General features: G+C 50.1%; 2 protein-coding genes across 6 annotated transcripts in view; both read left to right on the plus strand.

The window, feature by feature from the left end:
• Positions 1–6,621, plus strand: part of PAFAH1B2 (platelet activating factor acetylhydrolase 1b catalytic subunit 2) — a 35,720-nt gene extending 29,099 nt beyond the window's left edge. Inside the window, exons 6-8 of one of the 2 annotated variants that reach the window (XR_003115540.1) lie at positions 202–329; positions 4,310–4,522; positions 6,497–6,621. The gene's annotated coding sequence lies outside the window, so the exon portion shown is untranslated. The remainder of the gene's footprint in view (positions 1–201; positions 330–4,309; positions 4,523–6,496) is intronic. The other variant, XR_003115539.1, reaches the window with a different exon arrangement.
• A 478-nt stretch (positions 6,622–7,099) lies between these two features.
• Positions 7,100–13,857, plus strand: part of SIDT2 (SID1 transmembrane family member 2) — a 19,155-nt gene continuing 12,397 nt past the window's right edge. For all 4 annotated transcript variants that reach the window (XM_025355314.1, XM_025355313.1, XM_025355315.1 and 1 more), the window contains exons 1-8: positions 7,100–7,901; positions 10,102–10,223; positions 10,491–10,655; positions 10,742–10,787; positions 11,200–11,301; positions 11,404–11,487; positions 12,450–12,549; positions 12,745–12,810. In XM_025355314.1, the coding sequence (XP_025211099.1) occupies positions 7,719–7,901; positions 10,102–10,223; positions 10,491–10,655; positions 10,742–10,787; positions 11,200–11,301; positions 11,404–11,487; positions 12,450–12,549; positions 12,745–12,810 (868 nt within the window). In that variant the 5' untranslated portion in view covers positions 7,100–7,718. The remainder of the gene's footprint in view (positions 7,902–10,101; positions 10,224–10,490; positions 10,656–10,741; positions 10,788–11,199; positions 11,302–11,403; positions 11,488–12,449; positions 12,550–12,744; positions 12,811–13,857) is intronic.

Here is a 13,857-nt window from a genome sequence, read left to right on the forward strand (position 1 = left end):
CTACTCTGGAGGCTGAGGCAAGAGAAATGCTTGAACCCAGGAGGTGGAGGTTACAGTGAGGCGAGATTGCGCCATTGAACTCCAGCCTGGGTGACAGAGTGAGACTCCGTCTCAGAAAAAAAAAAACAAAACATAGTGTTACTACAGCATAGAGGACATGAACCTTGAGCACAGACTCATTTATCACCCTTACCTCCCCAGGGTAAAACAGCTGCCTCCAAATACTCTTATTCAGAGATAATGAGACTAGAACAAGGGTCGGTTAACTGGTCCATCAGGACCTATCCTGATGACTAACACCAGCAACCACCAGGCCAGCAATAATTACAGTGAATTGGTATGCCAGTATGATGTTCCTTGGCAGCTAAAAGTTTCTGTGATCTTTGTATCATTTGCTTTATCACTCTTCACCTCAGTGGTATACTATTGGATTAAAATGATTTGCTTCTCTCTAGGAGGAAAAATTTGGAGATAAATTGAGACATTTTGTTTTTCTAGCTGCCCTTCCCGCTTCCCCCGTATCTCCTCACACCAAGTTCCTCTCCACTCACACTCCTGGAGGCCTTTGTCAGCTGCTTGCAGGCCACACAGCAGCAGTGAAAGCAGCCTGGATCTTGAGGCTTTGCTTTACTGTATCTGGATTACCCCATGTGAACCTCTTAAATGGCCCAGAACAAGTGGAACAGGTAGTGATATGGAACAAAGAAAAAGCTCCCTCACCAGCATCTGTACTTGGCAAAACTGGAGAAACCAACATGAGAATCCATCCCCTACTTTATTTTCCAGCCATGGCAGAGATGAAATCTTAACCCAGCGACGTGTTTTTACATAGCCACAAAGTAAAGATCTGCAATGTTTTGCTAAACGTACAATCTTTGGCTGTGGTCTGATGTTATGCTATGCCTTTTGCCTATTTGCTGGGTCGTTCTGGCTTAATTCATGTATCACATATGTATGTGTATATATATATGTGAATTTTACACCCTGGTCAAGCTTTGGCAGCACGCTTATAGTGGATTCATAACACACCAGTGTACTGCAGCTTGCTTGTCAACCACTGACTTAAAAGATCAAGTTCAAGCCGTTAAATGTAACATCTAACACTCTCCATGACCTGGCCTCTTTAATTTGTAACCTTCTACCCTTTACTTTGAACTTTTCTGCCAAGAGCACCAAACCTACCTGTATGTTTTTGCCCGTAGTGGGGAGCCCCCTGTCTGGAATATGCTCTTACTCCTTTGCTGGTCTAGCTCCTACTCTATTTTTATTTTTTGGAAACAGAGTCTCACTTTGTTGCCCAGGCTGGGGTGCAGTGGTGCAATCTTAGTTTGCTGTAACCTCTGCCTCCCGGGTTCAAGCAGTTCTTGTGCCTCAGCCTACTGAGTAGCTGGAATTACAGGTGTGCACCACCACACCTGGCTAGATTTTGTATTTTTAGTAGAGACAGGGTTTCGCCATGTTTACCAGGCTGGTCTCGAACTCCTGGCTTCAGACAATTGGCCTGCCTTAGCCTCCCAAAGTTCTGGGATAACAGGTGTGGTAACAGCAGCCCGGCTGCCTGTCTTCTGATTTCTAAGCCAAAGACCCAAGCTTTCTTGAAATAAGAGAGCTGGCTCATTTTTATCAGTGATCTTTGGAGGCAGAGATTTGAGACGATCAATTATTTATCTGCTTGTTTTCTGCAACCTGATGACCAGCCTTGTTTCCTGGAAAGCTCTGATGTTGGTTTCATCACGTGGCCAGAGGGAGCCAGATGCAGGGCCTGAGTATATTGCAGATATTTCCCAGTGTGAATGGTGAAAGCCCAGTTCTAGGAAATGGAAAGTGGCTGATCTATCTCTAGGAGAAAGTACTGCCCTCTTGGTCAGAGCTTCTCTCCTTCGTCTCCCTTCCTGTTCTTTAGACAATAGGATGGTGAATGCAGGGTAGCTTAGCTCCACTGTGAGTACTTAGGACAGTAGAGACCAAGTCCAGATAAGGCTTCCAAAAGCTCAGAAAGCTTAAGTGGTTTGCCTGAAGCACACAATGCAAGGATTTAACTGTAGAACTTTCTTTTTCCTATTTTGTTTTTTTAATGGATGAGAGGTTTTTATGCTGCCCAGGTTGGCCTCAAATGTGTAGCCTCGTCTCCTTACGCGTCAGGACAACCACCGCGGCTCCCAGCAACTGTAGAACTTTTTGACATCAAAGTCCTTGCTTTTTCCATAATACCGTGAAGCCATGTGACAGGTTTGAGACTTTCCTCAGTATGGCAGATTAAATCCTGTGTCTTTAACTGATTTCTCACTGTAACGTGCCATCCAGTCTTCGCAGTCCTTGTAGGAAGAGAGAGAGCCAGACACAAGGGCAGCCCTGGGAAAGAACAGAACGTGTATGATGGAAAGAAGTGCTGAACTCTTCTTGCTGCTGGAGCTGCTTATGTCTGGGACAATTCTTTCTAAGCACCAAATGAAAAAACAGCCCTTTTTATAATCACAGTGAAAACAGCTTCAGGTCCGTTTCCTTCAGAGGGGTTGGTTTGGAATCCTTTTTTTCTGGGTTAAAGTTATATCATTACTTGATTCTAAAATCTGTTTTGATTCTGTCTCCCACCAATAGGCATGACTACTCCCTACCTCCCAGGTTCCTAAATAACTTGATTGGATTCAGCTAATCCATTTACTGTGATTCTTACGAAATCCTGCTCCGAGTGCAGTCTTCAGGTCTTTTCTTTCTTTTTTTTCCTTTTTTTTGAGATAGTTTCACTCTTGTTGCCCAGGCTGGAGTACAATGGCCTGTAGTCTCTGCTCACTGCAACCTCCGCCTCCCGGGTTCAAGTGATTCTCCTGCCTCAGCCTCCCGTGTAGCTGGGATTACAGGCACCTGCCACCACGCCCAAGTAATTTTGTGTTTTTATCAGAGACCGGGGTTTCGCCATGTCGGCCAGGCTGATCTCGAACTCCTGACCTCAGGTGATCCACCAGCCTTGGCCTCCCAAAGTGCTGGGGTTACAGGCGTGAGTCACCGCGCCTGGCCATTTTTTTTTTTTTAAATGGCGTTTCGCTCTTGTTGCCCAGGTGTGCAATGGCGCGATCTCAGCTCACCACAACCTCTGCCTCCCGGGTTCAAGCGATTCTCCTGCCTCAGCCTCCCAAGTAGCTAGGATTACAGGCATGCACCACCATTCCCGGCTAATTTTGTATTTTTAGTAGAGATGAGGTTTCTTCATGTTGGCCAGGCTGGTCTTGAACTCCTGACCTTGGGTGATTCAACCGCCTTGGCCTCCCAAAGTGCTGGGATTACAAGCATAAGCCACCGCACCGGGCTATCTTCAGGTCATTTTAACAATACCCCTGAGCCACCTGAAGCTTCCTCCCTGTCTTCTCACCCCAAACTTCATAAATCCCCTGTGACTTAAAATGGAGCTGGACTCATGGGTCCAGCAACCTCCTCAGCTGTGTGTTGAATGGTCCCATTTCTTTGGTCCATTCAACACTCAGGAAGGGTGGTCCACAGGGAAATAGAAGTCATCGGAGCCTTATGGCCCCACCCTGACCACTTGAGGGCCAGGGTTAGGATTGAGCTCTTTGTATACTATGCCAGGGAATGCGGTAGCTGGACCTGTGCACAAGACCAAGATCACATCCCTGAGGCCCCGACATCTCCCCTGTGTGCTCACAAGTCTGACTTTGAGACCCACCATTGCCCTTTTTTGCTGACTGCTGCAGCCAACAAAAAGGCATTCTCTCCCAGTGGACAGACCTCAGAAAGGACCTATTCATAAGTGAGTTGTGCTGTTCCCTCCCTGGCAGGGTGGGGCAGAGGGACTGAGGAAAGTTCTGCAGACCTGGGAACAGCAAGAAAATCTGCGGTTGCTGCCCTCCCACTCTGTAGACCCAGGGTCTATTCAAAGGTTAAGTCTTGAGACCTTGCAAAAGGGAAGGATCCCTTCAGAGTTTGCTTGGATGGATTTCTCTCCAGATATTGCCAGGGGAAAGGGAGCATACAGAAATAGTGATAGTCCACAGTTGTTTGGTTCCAGAGCAGTGGTTCTCAAACTTCATTGTGCATAGCAAGCTCCTGGAGTGCCCTGTTAAATTGCAGATTTCTGCGCTTCACCTCCCAAGATGAATTAAGTGTGAAGTAGGACTCCAGATGTGCATTTAAAACAGGCCTAGGGTCACATCTTGCCCCAAAGTTACGAGGCCAACTTGGAGTAGTGGTGCCCACCTGTAATCCCAGCTACTCAGGAGGCTGAGGCTGGTCGCTTGAAGCCAAGAGTTCAAGACCAGCCTGGGCAATGTATCAGGAGTGTTTCTTAATGTTTCAGATTATTTACTGGCAAGATGAACAGGATTACCATGAAAGAAAAGTCCAGATGGACTGTGGAAATCCTACACTGATTCTCCAAACTTGGCAGCTGAATGTATGGAGGGCTCATGATGAAGAAACCTCTTTTGTCATCCTGAGGATTCTCTGATCCGTATTCGCCTAGATGTGTTGGAAATGGTAGTGGACCAAGGTGCAAACTTGGTCTAGTGAGGTACTAATGGGTTGAAGTTTTTCTGAGCGTCACTTTCCTCATTTGTATAATGAGGGGTTTGCCAAGGAAACCCCTAAGGTTGTCTTCCAGCTGACTTTCCAATTGGTGAACCCTTTTCCAAAGGGTTCCCAAAAGGAACTTTCCAAAGGGTTCACTTTCAAACCTTCCAAAGGGTTCAACTTTCCTTTTCCAAAGGGTTCACCAATTGCTGCAGCTTGCTTCTGGTCTTCATCCTCAAGTATGCTGTGCTTGGACAGAGGCCAAAACTAATTCCCCCACTCACCATTTGCCCAGCATAACTACAACAGTACCTGGCACATAGTGGATGCTTATTAAATATTTATTGCAGGAATGAGTAAATATAACTAACTTGGTCATAAGGTAAAATAGTCTTCATTGGAACAAGGCTCCAGATAGTTGGGCAGGGCTGGGAGCTGAGACTGCTGCAATCCTGCCAGCTGAGAGAACTCTGACAAGGCACTGATCTGGGTGGCTTTATTAGGATGTCTGACAGCTTCAGAGATGGCCACATTTCTTTTCCTTTAAACATGTCTAATTTGGCCGGGCACGGTGGCTCACCCCTGTAATCACAGCACTTTGGGAAGCCGAGGTGGGTAGATCACCTGAGGTCAGGAGTTTGAGATCAGCCTGACCAATATGGTGAAACCCCGTCTTTACTAAAAATGCAAAAAATTAGCAGGGTGTGGTGGTGGGTGCCTGTAGTCCCAGCTACGTGGGAGGCTGAGGCAGGAGAATCGCTTGAACTCAGGAGGCGGAGGTTGCAGTGAGCTGAGATCACACCACTGTACTCCAGCCTGGGTGACAGAGCGAGACTCCATCTCAAAAAAAAAAAAAAAAAGTCTAATTTGTCTTATACATGCAATATATGTGGCCGGGCACGGTGACTCATGCCTGCAATCCCACCACTTTTGGGAGACCGAGGTGGGTGGATCACCTGAGGTCAGGAGTTTGAGAGCAGCCTGGCCAATATGGCAAAACCCCATCTCTACCAAAACCAGAAATTAGCTGGGTGTGGTGGCACATGCGTGTAATCCGAGCCACTCGGGAGACTGAGGCAGGAAAATTGCTTGAACCCAGGAGGCAGAGGTTGCAAGGAGCTGAGATTGTGCCACTGCACTCCAACCTGGGTGACAGAGCGAGACCCTGTCCCCCACCCGCAAAAAAAAGCAATATATGTACATTGTAGAACACTTGTAAATTTTTTTAAATATAAAAAATTTAAGAACCACTCACAATCCATTAGTTTTTATTTTTTGGTACTATTCTATATTTTTAGAGTTAAAGGAAAATGATATACAATATGTTATTTTTCAAATTGTAGTTCAAAGGTAACTTGCTAAATTTTATTTTTAAATTTTGCCCTGCTTTCTGGAGACATTGATAAATTTTTAGTACAATTTTTTTTCTATTTTTCTATGCATGTCTATATGTATTTGGAATATATACTCTTTTATTTATTTTTGAGACGGAGTCTCTCTGTCGCAGCCAAGGCTGGAGTGCAGTGGCACAATCTCAGCTCACTGCAACCTCTGCCTCCTAGAGTTAAGTGATTCTCCTGCCTCAGCCGCCCCAGTAGCTGGGATTACAGGCACGCGCCACCACGCCCCGCTAATTTTGTATTTTTATAGTAGAGATAGGGGTCACCATGTTGACCATGGCTGGTCTCGAACTCCTGACCTCAAGTGATCTACTCGTCTTGGCCTCCCAAAGTGTTGGGATTACACGCATGAGCCACGGCACCTGGCCCTATATACTATTTAGTGTCATATCTGAATTCTCTGCTTACATGTCCTTTGAAGTCTTAAGCATCATTTTTGATGCCTTCATGATAGTGCATTTAACCAATCCCTCGTTATGGATTCCAAGTTGTTTCCTTTTTGCTTTATATTATAAATATCACAGTGATAAGCGTAGCTGCCCACGTATTTTTATCTGTGCTTCCTATTTCCTTAGGATAGAGTCCAGAAGTGGAATTACTGGATCAAAGGGTATAAAGCTCTCTAAGTTTCTTGAAACAGTGCCAAAATATTTTGTAGAAAAGTTTTCACCATTTTACACTGAAGGTCAGTATCTTTCAATGAGCTTTGTAACTGCCCCTGAGAGAGGAGGGGAAACAGCCCCAGCCCAGCAAGCTTGGGAAGCTCGGAAGGCCGTCCCTCTAGCTGTGTGGCCCCTCCAGAGGGAGGTGGGAGAGGCATGGGGATTCCTCTTGCAGTGCTGCCTCCGTTTCCCCTCCGCCGGTAGGGCCACTGTCCTGTTTCCTAATCCTTTGAGTTCATTTTTTAAGATCCCTGGAGAAACAATGGCCCAGGGATGGACGATGTTAGTTGTAAAGGTGGTGCGGCGCGGGGAGGGGGGAATCCTTATGTTTGAGCAAAGGTAGGAGTTGTTCAACAAGAACCCAACACTTGGAGATCCTTAACAGAAACATCTGCCTATTCCAACATGAGTTTCAGAGATGGTGAGAATAACGGGAGAGAGCTGGGTAGGACTTGTAGAAGGCATTGCAGGCTTTCCCCTCCAGCTAGACAGCTGCAGCCCCTTTAAGGACAAATGCGGGACCTGGTCCTTTAAATCTGTGTCAGTTTCCCCTGACGTCAGCGGGCGGGCCAGCAGCCCTGCTGTTTATCGCCCAGCGGCGCAGCTCACTTTCCAGTGTTTGTGCGTCGGGGCGGCGCGTCCGCCCGCCCTTAAAGGGCCCGCACCTCGGAAAACTCGCAGCCCAGCACGGCGTCGGGTCGCTACCACCTATCGCGCCCCTCACCCCGCGACTCGCCTCCCTCAGCGGCCAGCCCCCGCCGCCTGCTCTTCCTCCCTCCCCTTTCCCGGCGTCTCCGGGCTCCCGGCAACCAGCCGCCCTCCTCCTCACGGCCCTGGCCCGGGGCTCCAGGGTCTCAGGCCGTACTCAGCCCCTCGCGAGCTGGGACCCCTGCCCATAGCCCGCATCCCCTCCCTCCCCGCCCCCTCCCGGCCGCCCCCTCCCCTGCGGGGACCCTGGGAGCCTCTCCGCGGCTCTTGGGAGGGGACATTTCCTAATCTCAGGCCAGGGTTAAAGTTCTGGTCCTGGTGAGATGCTGGAAGCTGCGGCCGCAGCCGCAACCCGTCCCGGAGGTGTCCTGTCGCCTGTCGCCTTCGCCGCCTCCACCACCGCTGCCACTGCCGCCCTGCCGGGGCCATGTTCGCTCTGGGCTTGCCCTTCTTGGTGTTCTTGGTGGCCTCGGTCGAGAGCTATCTGGGGGTTCTGGGGCCCAAGAACGTCTCGCAGAAAGACGCCGAGTTTGAGCGCACCTACGTGGACGAGGTCAACAGCGAGCTGGTCAACATCTACACCTTCAACCATACTGTGACCCGCAACCGGGTGAGGGCTGGGGGCTGGGAGGTCAGAGGCGAGTGGGGGAGCCGACGAGGGCTAGGAGATTGTGTCGCCCCGCTACTCTTTTGGGAGGCCCCATGAACGAGCCGCCCTGCTGGGTTCCCAGGTCCCAGAACCACACTGGAGCCTCTTGACCAGTCCTCCTTCCTTTGCCACCAGTGTTTCTCTGAAGCTCCAGCTGGGCAGTTTTTGAAGTTGGCTCATTCCCATCTTCTCTTCCACCCCCATTCTTCCATCAGTTGTGGTCTGAGCACACATGGTTTGCTCTCTACCCTAAACCCCAGAATCTGACAGCTCTGCGGGGTCTGGGTGGGAGAGGAAACACGCTTATTACTGGGCTTACCCAGAAAAGCCTCAAGGGAATGAGACGCCCAGAACTGAAAAGCTCTGTGCAGGCAAATTACATCTGAAACTCCCCAGGGAGATGAATGCAGGGCTTCCCAGCCCTCTTCCTGCCTGGGAGAGCCAGCTGGCCTTGTAAATTGAGGGTGACAGAGCTTTTATAAGGCCAACTGTAAGTTGGGTGGGAAGAGAAGGGGAATTTGTCCACTGTGAAAAATCCACTTCACCCTGACTTCTCTTTGGTTTCTTCTCTAGCTGTGAGTCCCTGAGTTGAAATAGACACAGCTAGTGTGGGAAGTCTAGACCCCAGCTGAGATTGGGAGAATTCTTGCAACCTGGCTGTGTGGTCTTGTGCCCGGGTCTCTTGCTCTCTTGAGAATGGGGAAACTGATTTTTTTTTTCAGAACAGGGAGTGGTTTGATTTCTATGGCAGGCCAGGATGTGCCCCCAGCGCCTGATTCTCTGAAGTTTGATCTCTTTCTGCTTAGAGTCCTTTCTTCCTTTTTCCCATATCTAAAGGCACTGGAGAGCAGTGGTTTTTACTCTCTTGGGAAATGCCGCCCTAGGGCTTGGGTTTCAGCAGCCCAATAACAAGCATTCAAAGATGGATTTAGTTTTATTTTTCCTTCAAGCTCCCGTTGTTTATATATGCTCCTTCATAGCTCCAAGGGTGAAGATCACTTTATCTTTTTTGTTTTTATTTTTATTTTTGAGACCAGTCTCACACTCTGTTGCCCAGGCTGAAGTGCAGTGGTGTGATCTCAGCTCACTGCAACCTCCACCTTCTGGGTTCAAGTGATTCTCCTGCCTCAGCCTCCCACGTAGTTGAGATTACAGGTGCCTGCCACCACACCCAGCTAATTTTTATATTTTTAATAGAGATGGGGCTTCACCATGTTGGCTAAGCTGGTCTCGAACTCCTGACCTCAGGTGATCCTCCTGCCTGGGCCTCCCAAAGTGCTACAGGCATGAGCCACCGCACCTGGCTGTCATCTTATAGAGGGAGAAGTTGAGGCTTAGAGAAGTAAAGTGATTTCTCCACAGCCCTGTCCCTTGGTGGGAGCTCAGGATACAACATGGCCTTCAATACCTACCCCTCCTCTGGGCTCTGGCCCCAGGTTGGTTGTTAACTAGAGCTTCCTGCTGGCTTCCTGGCTCACAAGGAAGGTTGAGGAGCACTTCTTGCTCTCCTGTGTCTTCATGTGTGTTTGGGGGTGTGTACACGTGTGTGTGTGCAGGCCTGTGCATCCTATGCACATGGATAGAAATGGGGTATCCTGGAGACTCCCTGTTTCCTGGCAGAGGGCGAGACCCTGCAGTTGCTTGGGTCCTGCTGCCCAGCACATGTCTGCCGGCCAGGAGCTGTGCTCAGCACAGGTCTTTCCTGGTTTCTTCCCCAGCTGTGAGTCCCTGAGTTGAAACAGACACAGCTAGTGTGGGAAGTCTAGACCCCAGACAGCTGAGATCGGGAGAATTCTTGCAACCTGGCTGTGTGGTCTTGTGCCTGGGTCTCTTGCTTTCTTGAGAATGGGGAATCTGATTTTTTTTACAGAACAGGGAGTGGTTTTGGTTTCTATGGCAGGCCAGGATGTGCCCCCAGCGCCTGATTCTCTGAAGTTTGATCTCTTTCTGCTTAGAGTCCTTTCTTCCTTTTTCATATCTAAAGGCACTTCCCGGAGTCTGGGGTTGTTCTGGCAGAAGAAGGGGCAGAGATGACCCCCTGGCCCGACTGAGATGGAGAAAGACCAAAGTGGCGGGCATGATGGAGGGCAGGGCTCATAGTCTCTGGAGCCACGTGTCCCTGGTGGCAGAGGCTTGAGAGGCATTTGCATGTCGTCTGCAGACAGAGGGCGTGCGTGTGTCCGTGAACGTCCTGAACAAGCAGAAGGGGGCGCCTTTGCTGTTTGTGGTCCGCCAGAAGGAGGCTGTGGTGTCCTTCCAGGTGCCCCTAATCCTGCGAGGGATGTGAGTAGGATCTGGGCATCAGGGAAGTGGGGTGGCCTCAGCCAGTCCTTGCCTGGAGTCTCAACCAGGAGCCCCCCATTTTTCCTCCCCTTTCCCTGGGCCGGGAGGCTCGTCAACAGCACAAGGGCCGAGTGTGCCAGCTGGGAGCTTGTGCACCTCGCAGTGAGGTGGTGGAGACCAGACCGGGGGAGGTGGGGCCTCGCTCCTCTGGAGGGGCAGGCCAGCTGGGACAGTGCTCACATCCTATCTCTCTGCTTCGGGCCATAGGTTTCAGCGCAAGTACCTCTACCAAAAAGTGGAACGAACCCTGTGTCAGCCCCCCACCAAGAATGAGTCGGAGATTCAGTTCTTCTACGTGGATGTGTCCACCCTGTCACCAGTCAACACCACGTACCAGCTCCGGGTCAGCCGCATGGACGATTTTGTGCTCAGGTCTGCAGGGTAGAGCAAAGGGACCACGGGGGCTAGTTCTTCCGCAGGCTCTGTGTGACTATTGGGGGATCTTCTCTGCCCTGCAGGACCGGGGAGCAGTTCAGCTTCAATACTACAGCAGCACAGCCCCAGGTATCATCTCCCTGTTGATTGCTCCAGAGGAGAAATGGGGGAGCTTGAATATGAGAATGGGAGTGGTCAGCAGTCTTTGCTTGGACTTTTGAATTGGCTGTTTTCTCCATGGAGGGCTCTCTGGAAACAGGAGCTCTGGCCCTGACATGGTGAGGGGACAGACAGCATGGGACTGTGCAGAGACGTGGAGTCTGGTTGCCTCTCCGGCATTCCACTGAGTGCCCTGCTGAGGTTGAAGGGAGTGGTATACAGAGAAAGGGGCTGCTATGGTCAAGGCCTGTCTCCCCAGAGAGCCTGCTGCCCGTCCCTCAGAGGATTCTGGGTCCCCGCTTATAGGGGACGGTTCCCTTCTAGAGGGGCCAAGAGAGCATCATCATGAGATGGTGCTCCCCCCTCCTTCCTGCACCCTCAGTACTTCAAGTATGAGTTCCCTGAAGGCGTGGACTCGGTAATTGTCAAGGTGACCTCCAACAAGGCCTTCCCCTGCTCAGTCATCTCCATCCAGGATGTGCTGGTGAGTTGCCTGCCCTTTTGCTCTTCCTTAGCAGGCAGCAGGGCTGCTAAAGAGAGGGGCAGACCAGGTTCCCATCCATCTGCCTCTCCCGCCCCTCTGCAGTGTCCTGTCTATGACCTGGACAACAACGTAGCCTTCATCGGAATGTACCAGACGATGACTAAGAAGGCGGCCATCACAGTACAGGTAGGAAATGCATGTGGCCACGTGGGAAGTGTGGCTGGGCGATAAGCTGTGTAACTTTCCAAACTTGAGCTCTTCTTCCTCTGCCCACTCCTATGCTACACAAGACTGAGTCTTTGGCCTTCTGGTCCCTGTGACTTTGAGTCCCCTGATATATATGAGAGTTGAACCATAATCCCAGTTGCTCTTGCGGATGGGAAAGAGTAGAGAACCCCCTTCTGGCTGTCATACCTACTTCATTCATTGTAATAATAATAGGGCTGAGCGTGGTGGCTCATTCCTGTAATCCCAGCACTTTGGGAGGCCGAGGTGGGCGGATCACCTGAGATCAGGAGTTCAAGACCAGCTGGGCTAACAGGCTGAAACCCCATCTCTACTAAAAATACAAAAATTAGCCGGGCATGGTGGTGCATGCCTGTAATCCCAGCTACTCGGGAGGCTGAGTCAGGAGAATCACTTGGACCTGGGAAACGGAGATTGCTGGAGTGAGCCGAGATCGCATCACTGCACTCCAGCCTGGGCAAAAAGAGTGAAACCCTGTCTCAAGAGAAAAAAAAGGTCAGGTGCAGTGTCTTACACCTGCTGAGATGGGCAGATCACCTGAGATCAGGCGTTGAAGACCAGCCTGGCCAACGTGGTAAAACCCCATCTCTACTAAAAATAACAAAAATTAGGCGGGCGTGGTGGCGGGCACCTGTAATCCCAGCTACTTGGGAGCTGAGGCAGGAGAATCGCTTGAACCCGGGAGGTGGAGGTTGCAGTGAGCTGAGATCACACCACTGCACTCCAGCCTGGGCAACAGGAGCAAAACTCCATCTCCAAAAAAAAAAAGAATCTTTGTGAGGATTAAGTAAAATAATACCTATGAAGAGTTTAGCATAATGTCTGGCCCCAGAATAAGTATTCCGAAAAGAATGATGGTGATGATGATGGTGATGATGATATTTATCATCATCGTCCTGCAGCGCAAAGACTTCCCCAGCAACAGCTTTTATGTGGTGGTGGTGGTGAAGACCGAAGACCAAGCGTGCGGGGGCTCCCTGCCTTTCTACCCCTTCGTAGAAGGTACATTTTGTGCCCTGGGCCTGGCTAGGGGTGGGGAGGGCTTGGTCACTTTCTGGGAGCCAGAAGAGCCTGTGTGGCTGATTGGTGGACCTGATAGGACATGGGTTTTTGGCTCCAGTCTCTCAAAGGCCTGGTCCCACTGACTCTAGCCAAGCTCCAGGCAACCAATTTGCTGCTTTGACATTTTACTTCCAGATGAACCGGTTGATCAAGGGCACCGCCAGAAAACCCTGTCAGTGCTGGTGTCTCAAGCAGTCACATGTGAGTGCGGGTGGCTGAGTGGGGATGGACAAGCCTCTCTGGCTCCTCCTTTCAGACCTGGGACATAGGGTGTGCCCTGAAGTGGGTGATGAGGATGCAGATATGCTGGTGGGTTAGGAACGGGGAGTGTTCTTCGCAGGCTTCTAGATGGGGAGAGCCCGGAAGTGAGTTCCAGTGTGATGTGGGACAGAGAGTTCATGACTAAAGATGGAGGAACTGAGGTCCAGTTCACTTCCTGCCACTTATCAGCAGTTACCTGATTGTAAGAAAGAGCTTTAATTTTGCTTTCTTAGCATAATCTTATTTATTCTGAAGGATGTTTCTTAATCTCATATTCAGAAACATATCCTAATTTGTCACTGCTATAAGATTGAATCTCAGTTTCCCTGTCTCTATGACAAAGGGAGTAAAATTTGCCCAATGAATCTCACTAATTATGAGGGCCAGCACAAAATTAGCAGACAAAATTAGCAGGAAAGTACCAGGCCCCTACTCAGTGCTCAATAAATATTTACTGAATGATTACATGGGGTCCTAAGGGACTGTAATAGGAGGGGAAAGAAGGTGCCTCTCTTTCTTTTTTTGGACTCTTGCTCTGTCACCCAGGCTGGAGTTCAGTGGCAAGATCTTGACTCACTGCAACCTCCACCTTCTGGGTTCAAGTGATTCTCCTGCCTCAGCCTCCTGAGTTGCTGGGACTACAGGCACCTGCCACCATGCCCAGCTAATTTTTGTATTTTTAGTAGAGACAGGGTTTCACCATGTTGGCCAGGCTGGTCTTGAACTCTTGACCTCAGGTGATCCACCCGCCTTGGCCTCCCAAAGTGCGAGGATTACAGGCATGAGCCACTGTGCCCAGCCAGAGGGTGCCTCTCTTTTTTTTTTTTTTTTTTTTGAGACGGAGTCTCGCTCTGTTGCCCAGGCTGGAGTGCAGTGGCTGGATCTCAGCTCACTGCAAGCTCCGCCTCCCAGGTTTACGCCATTCTCCTGCCTCAGCCTCCCAAGTAGCTGGGACTGCAGGCGCCCGCCACCGCGCCCGGCTAGTTT

Source organism: Theropithecus gelada, chromosome 14 (assembly GCF_003255815.1).
Source record: "Theropithecus gelada isolate Dixy chromosome 14, Tgel_1.0, whole genome shotgun sequence".
Lineage (NCBI taxonomy): Eukaryota > Metazoa > Chordata > Mammalia > Primates > Cercopithecidae > Theropithecus > Theropithecus gelada.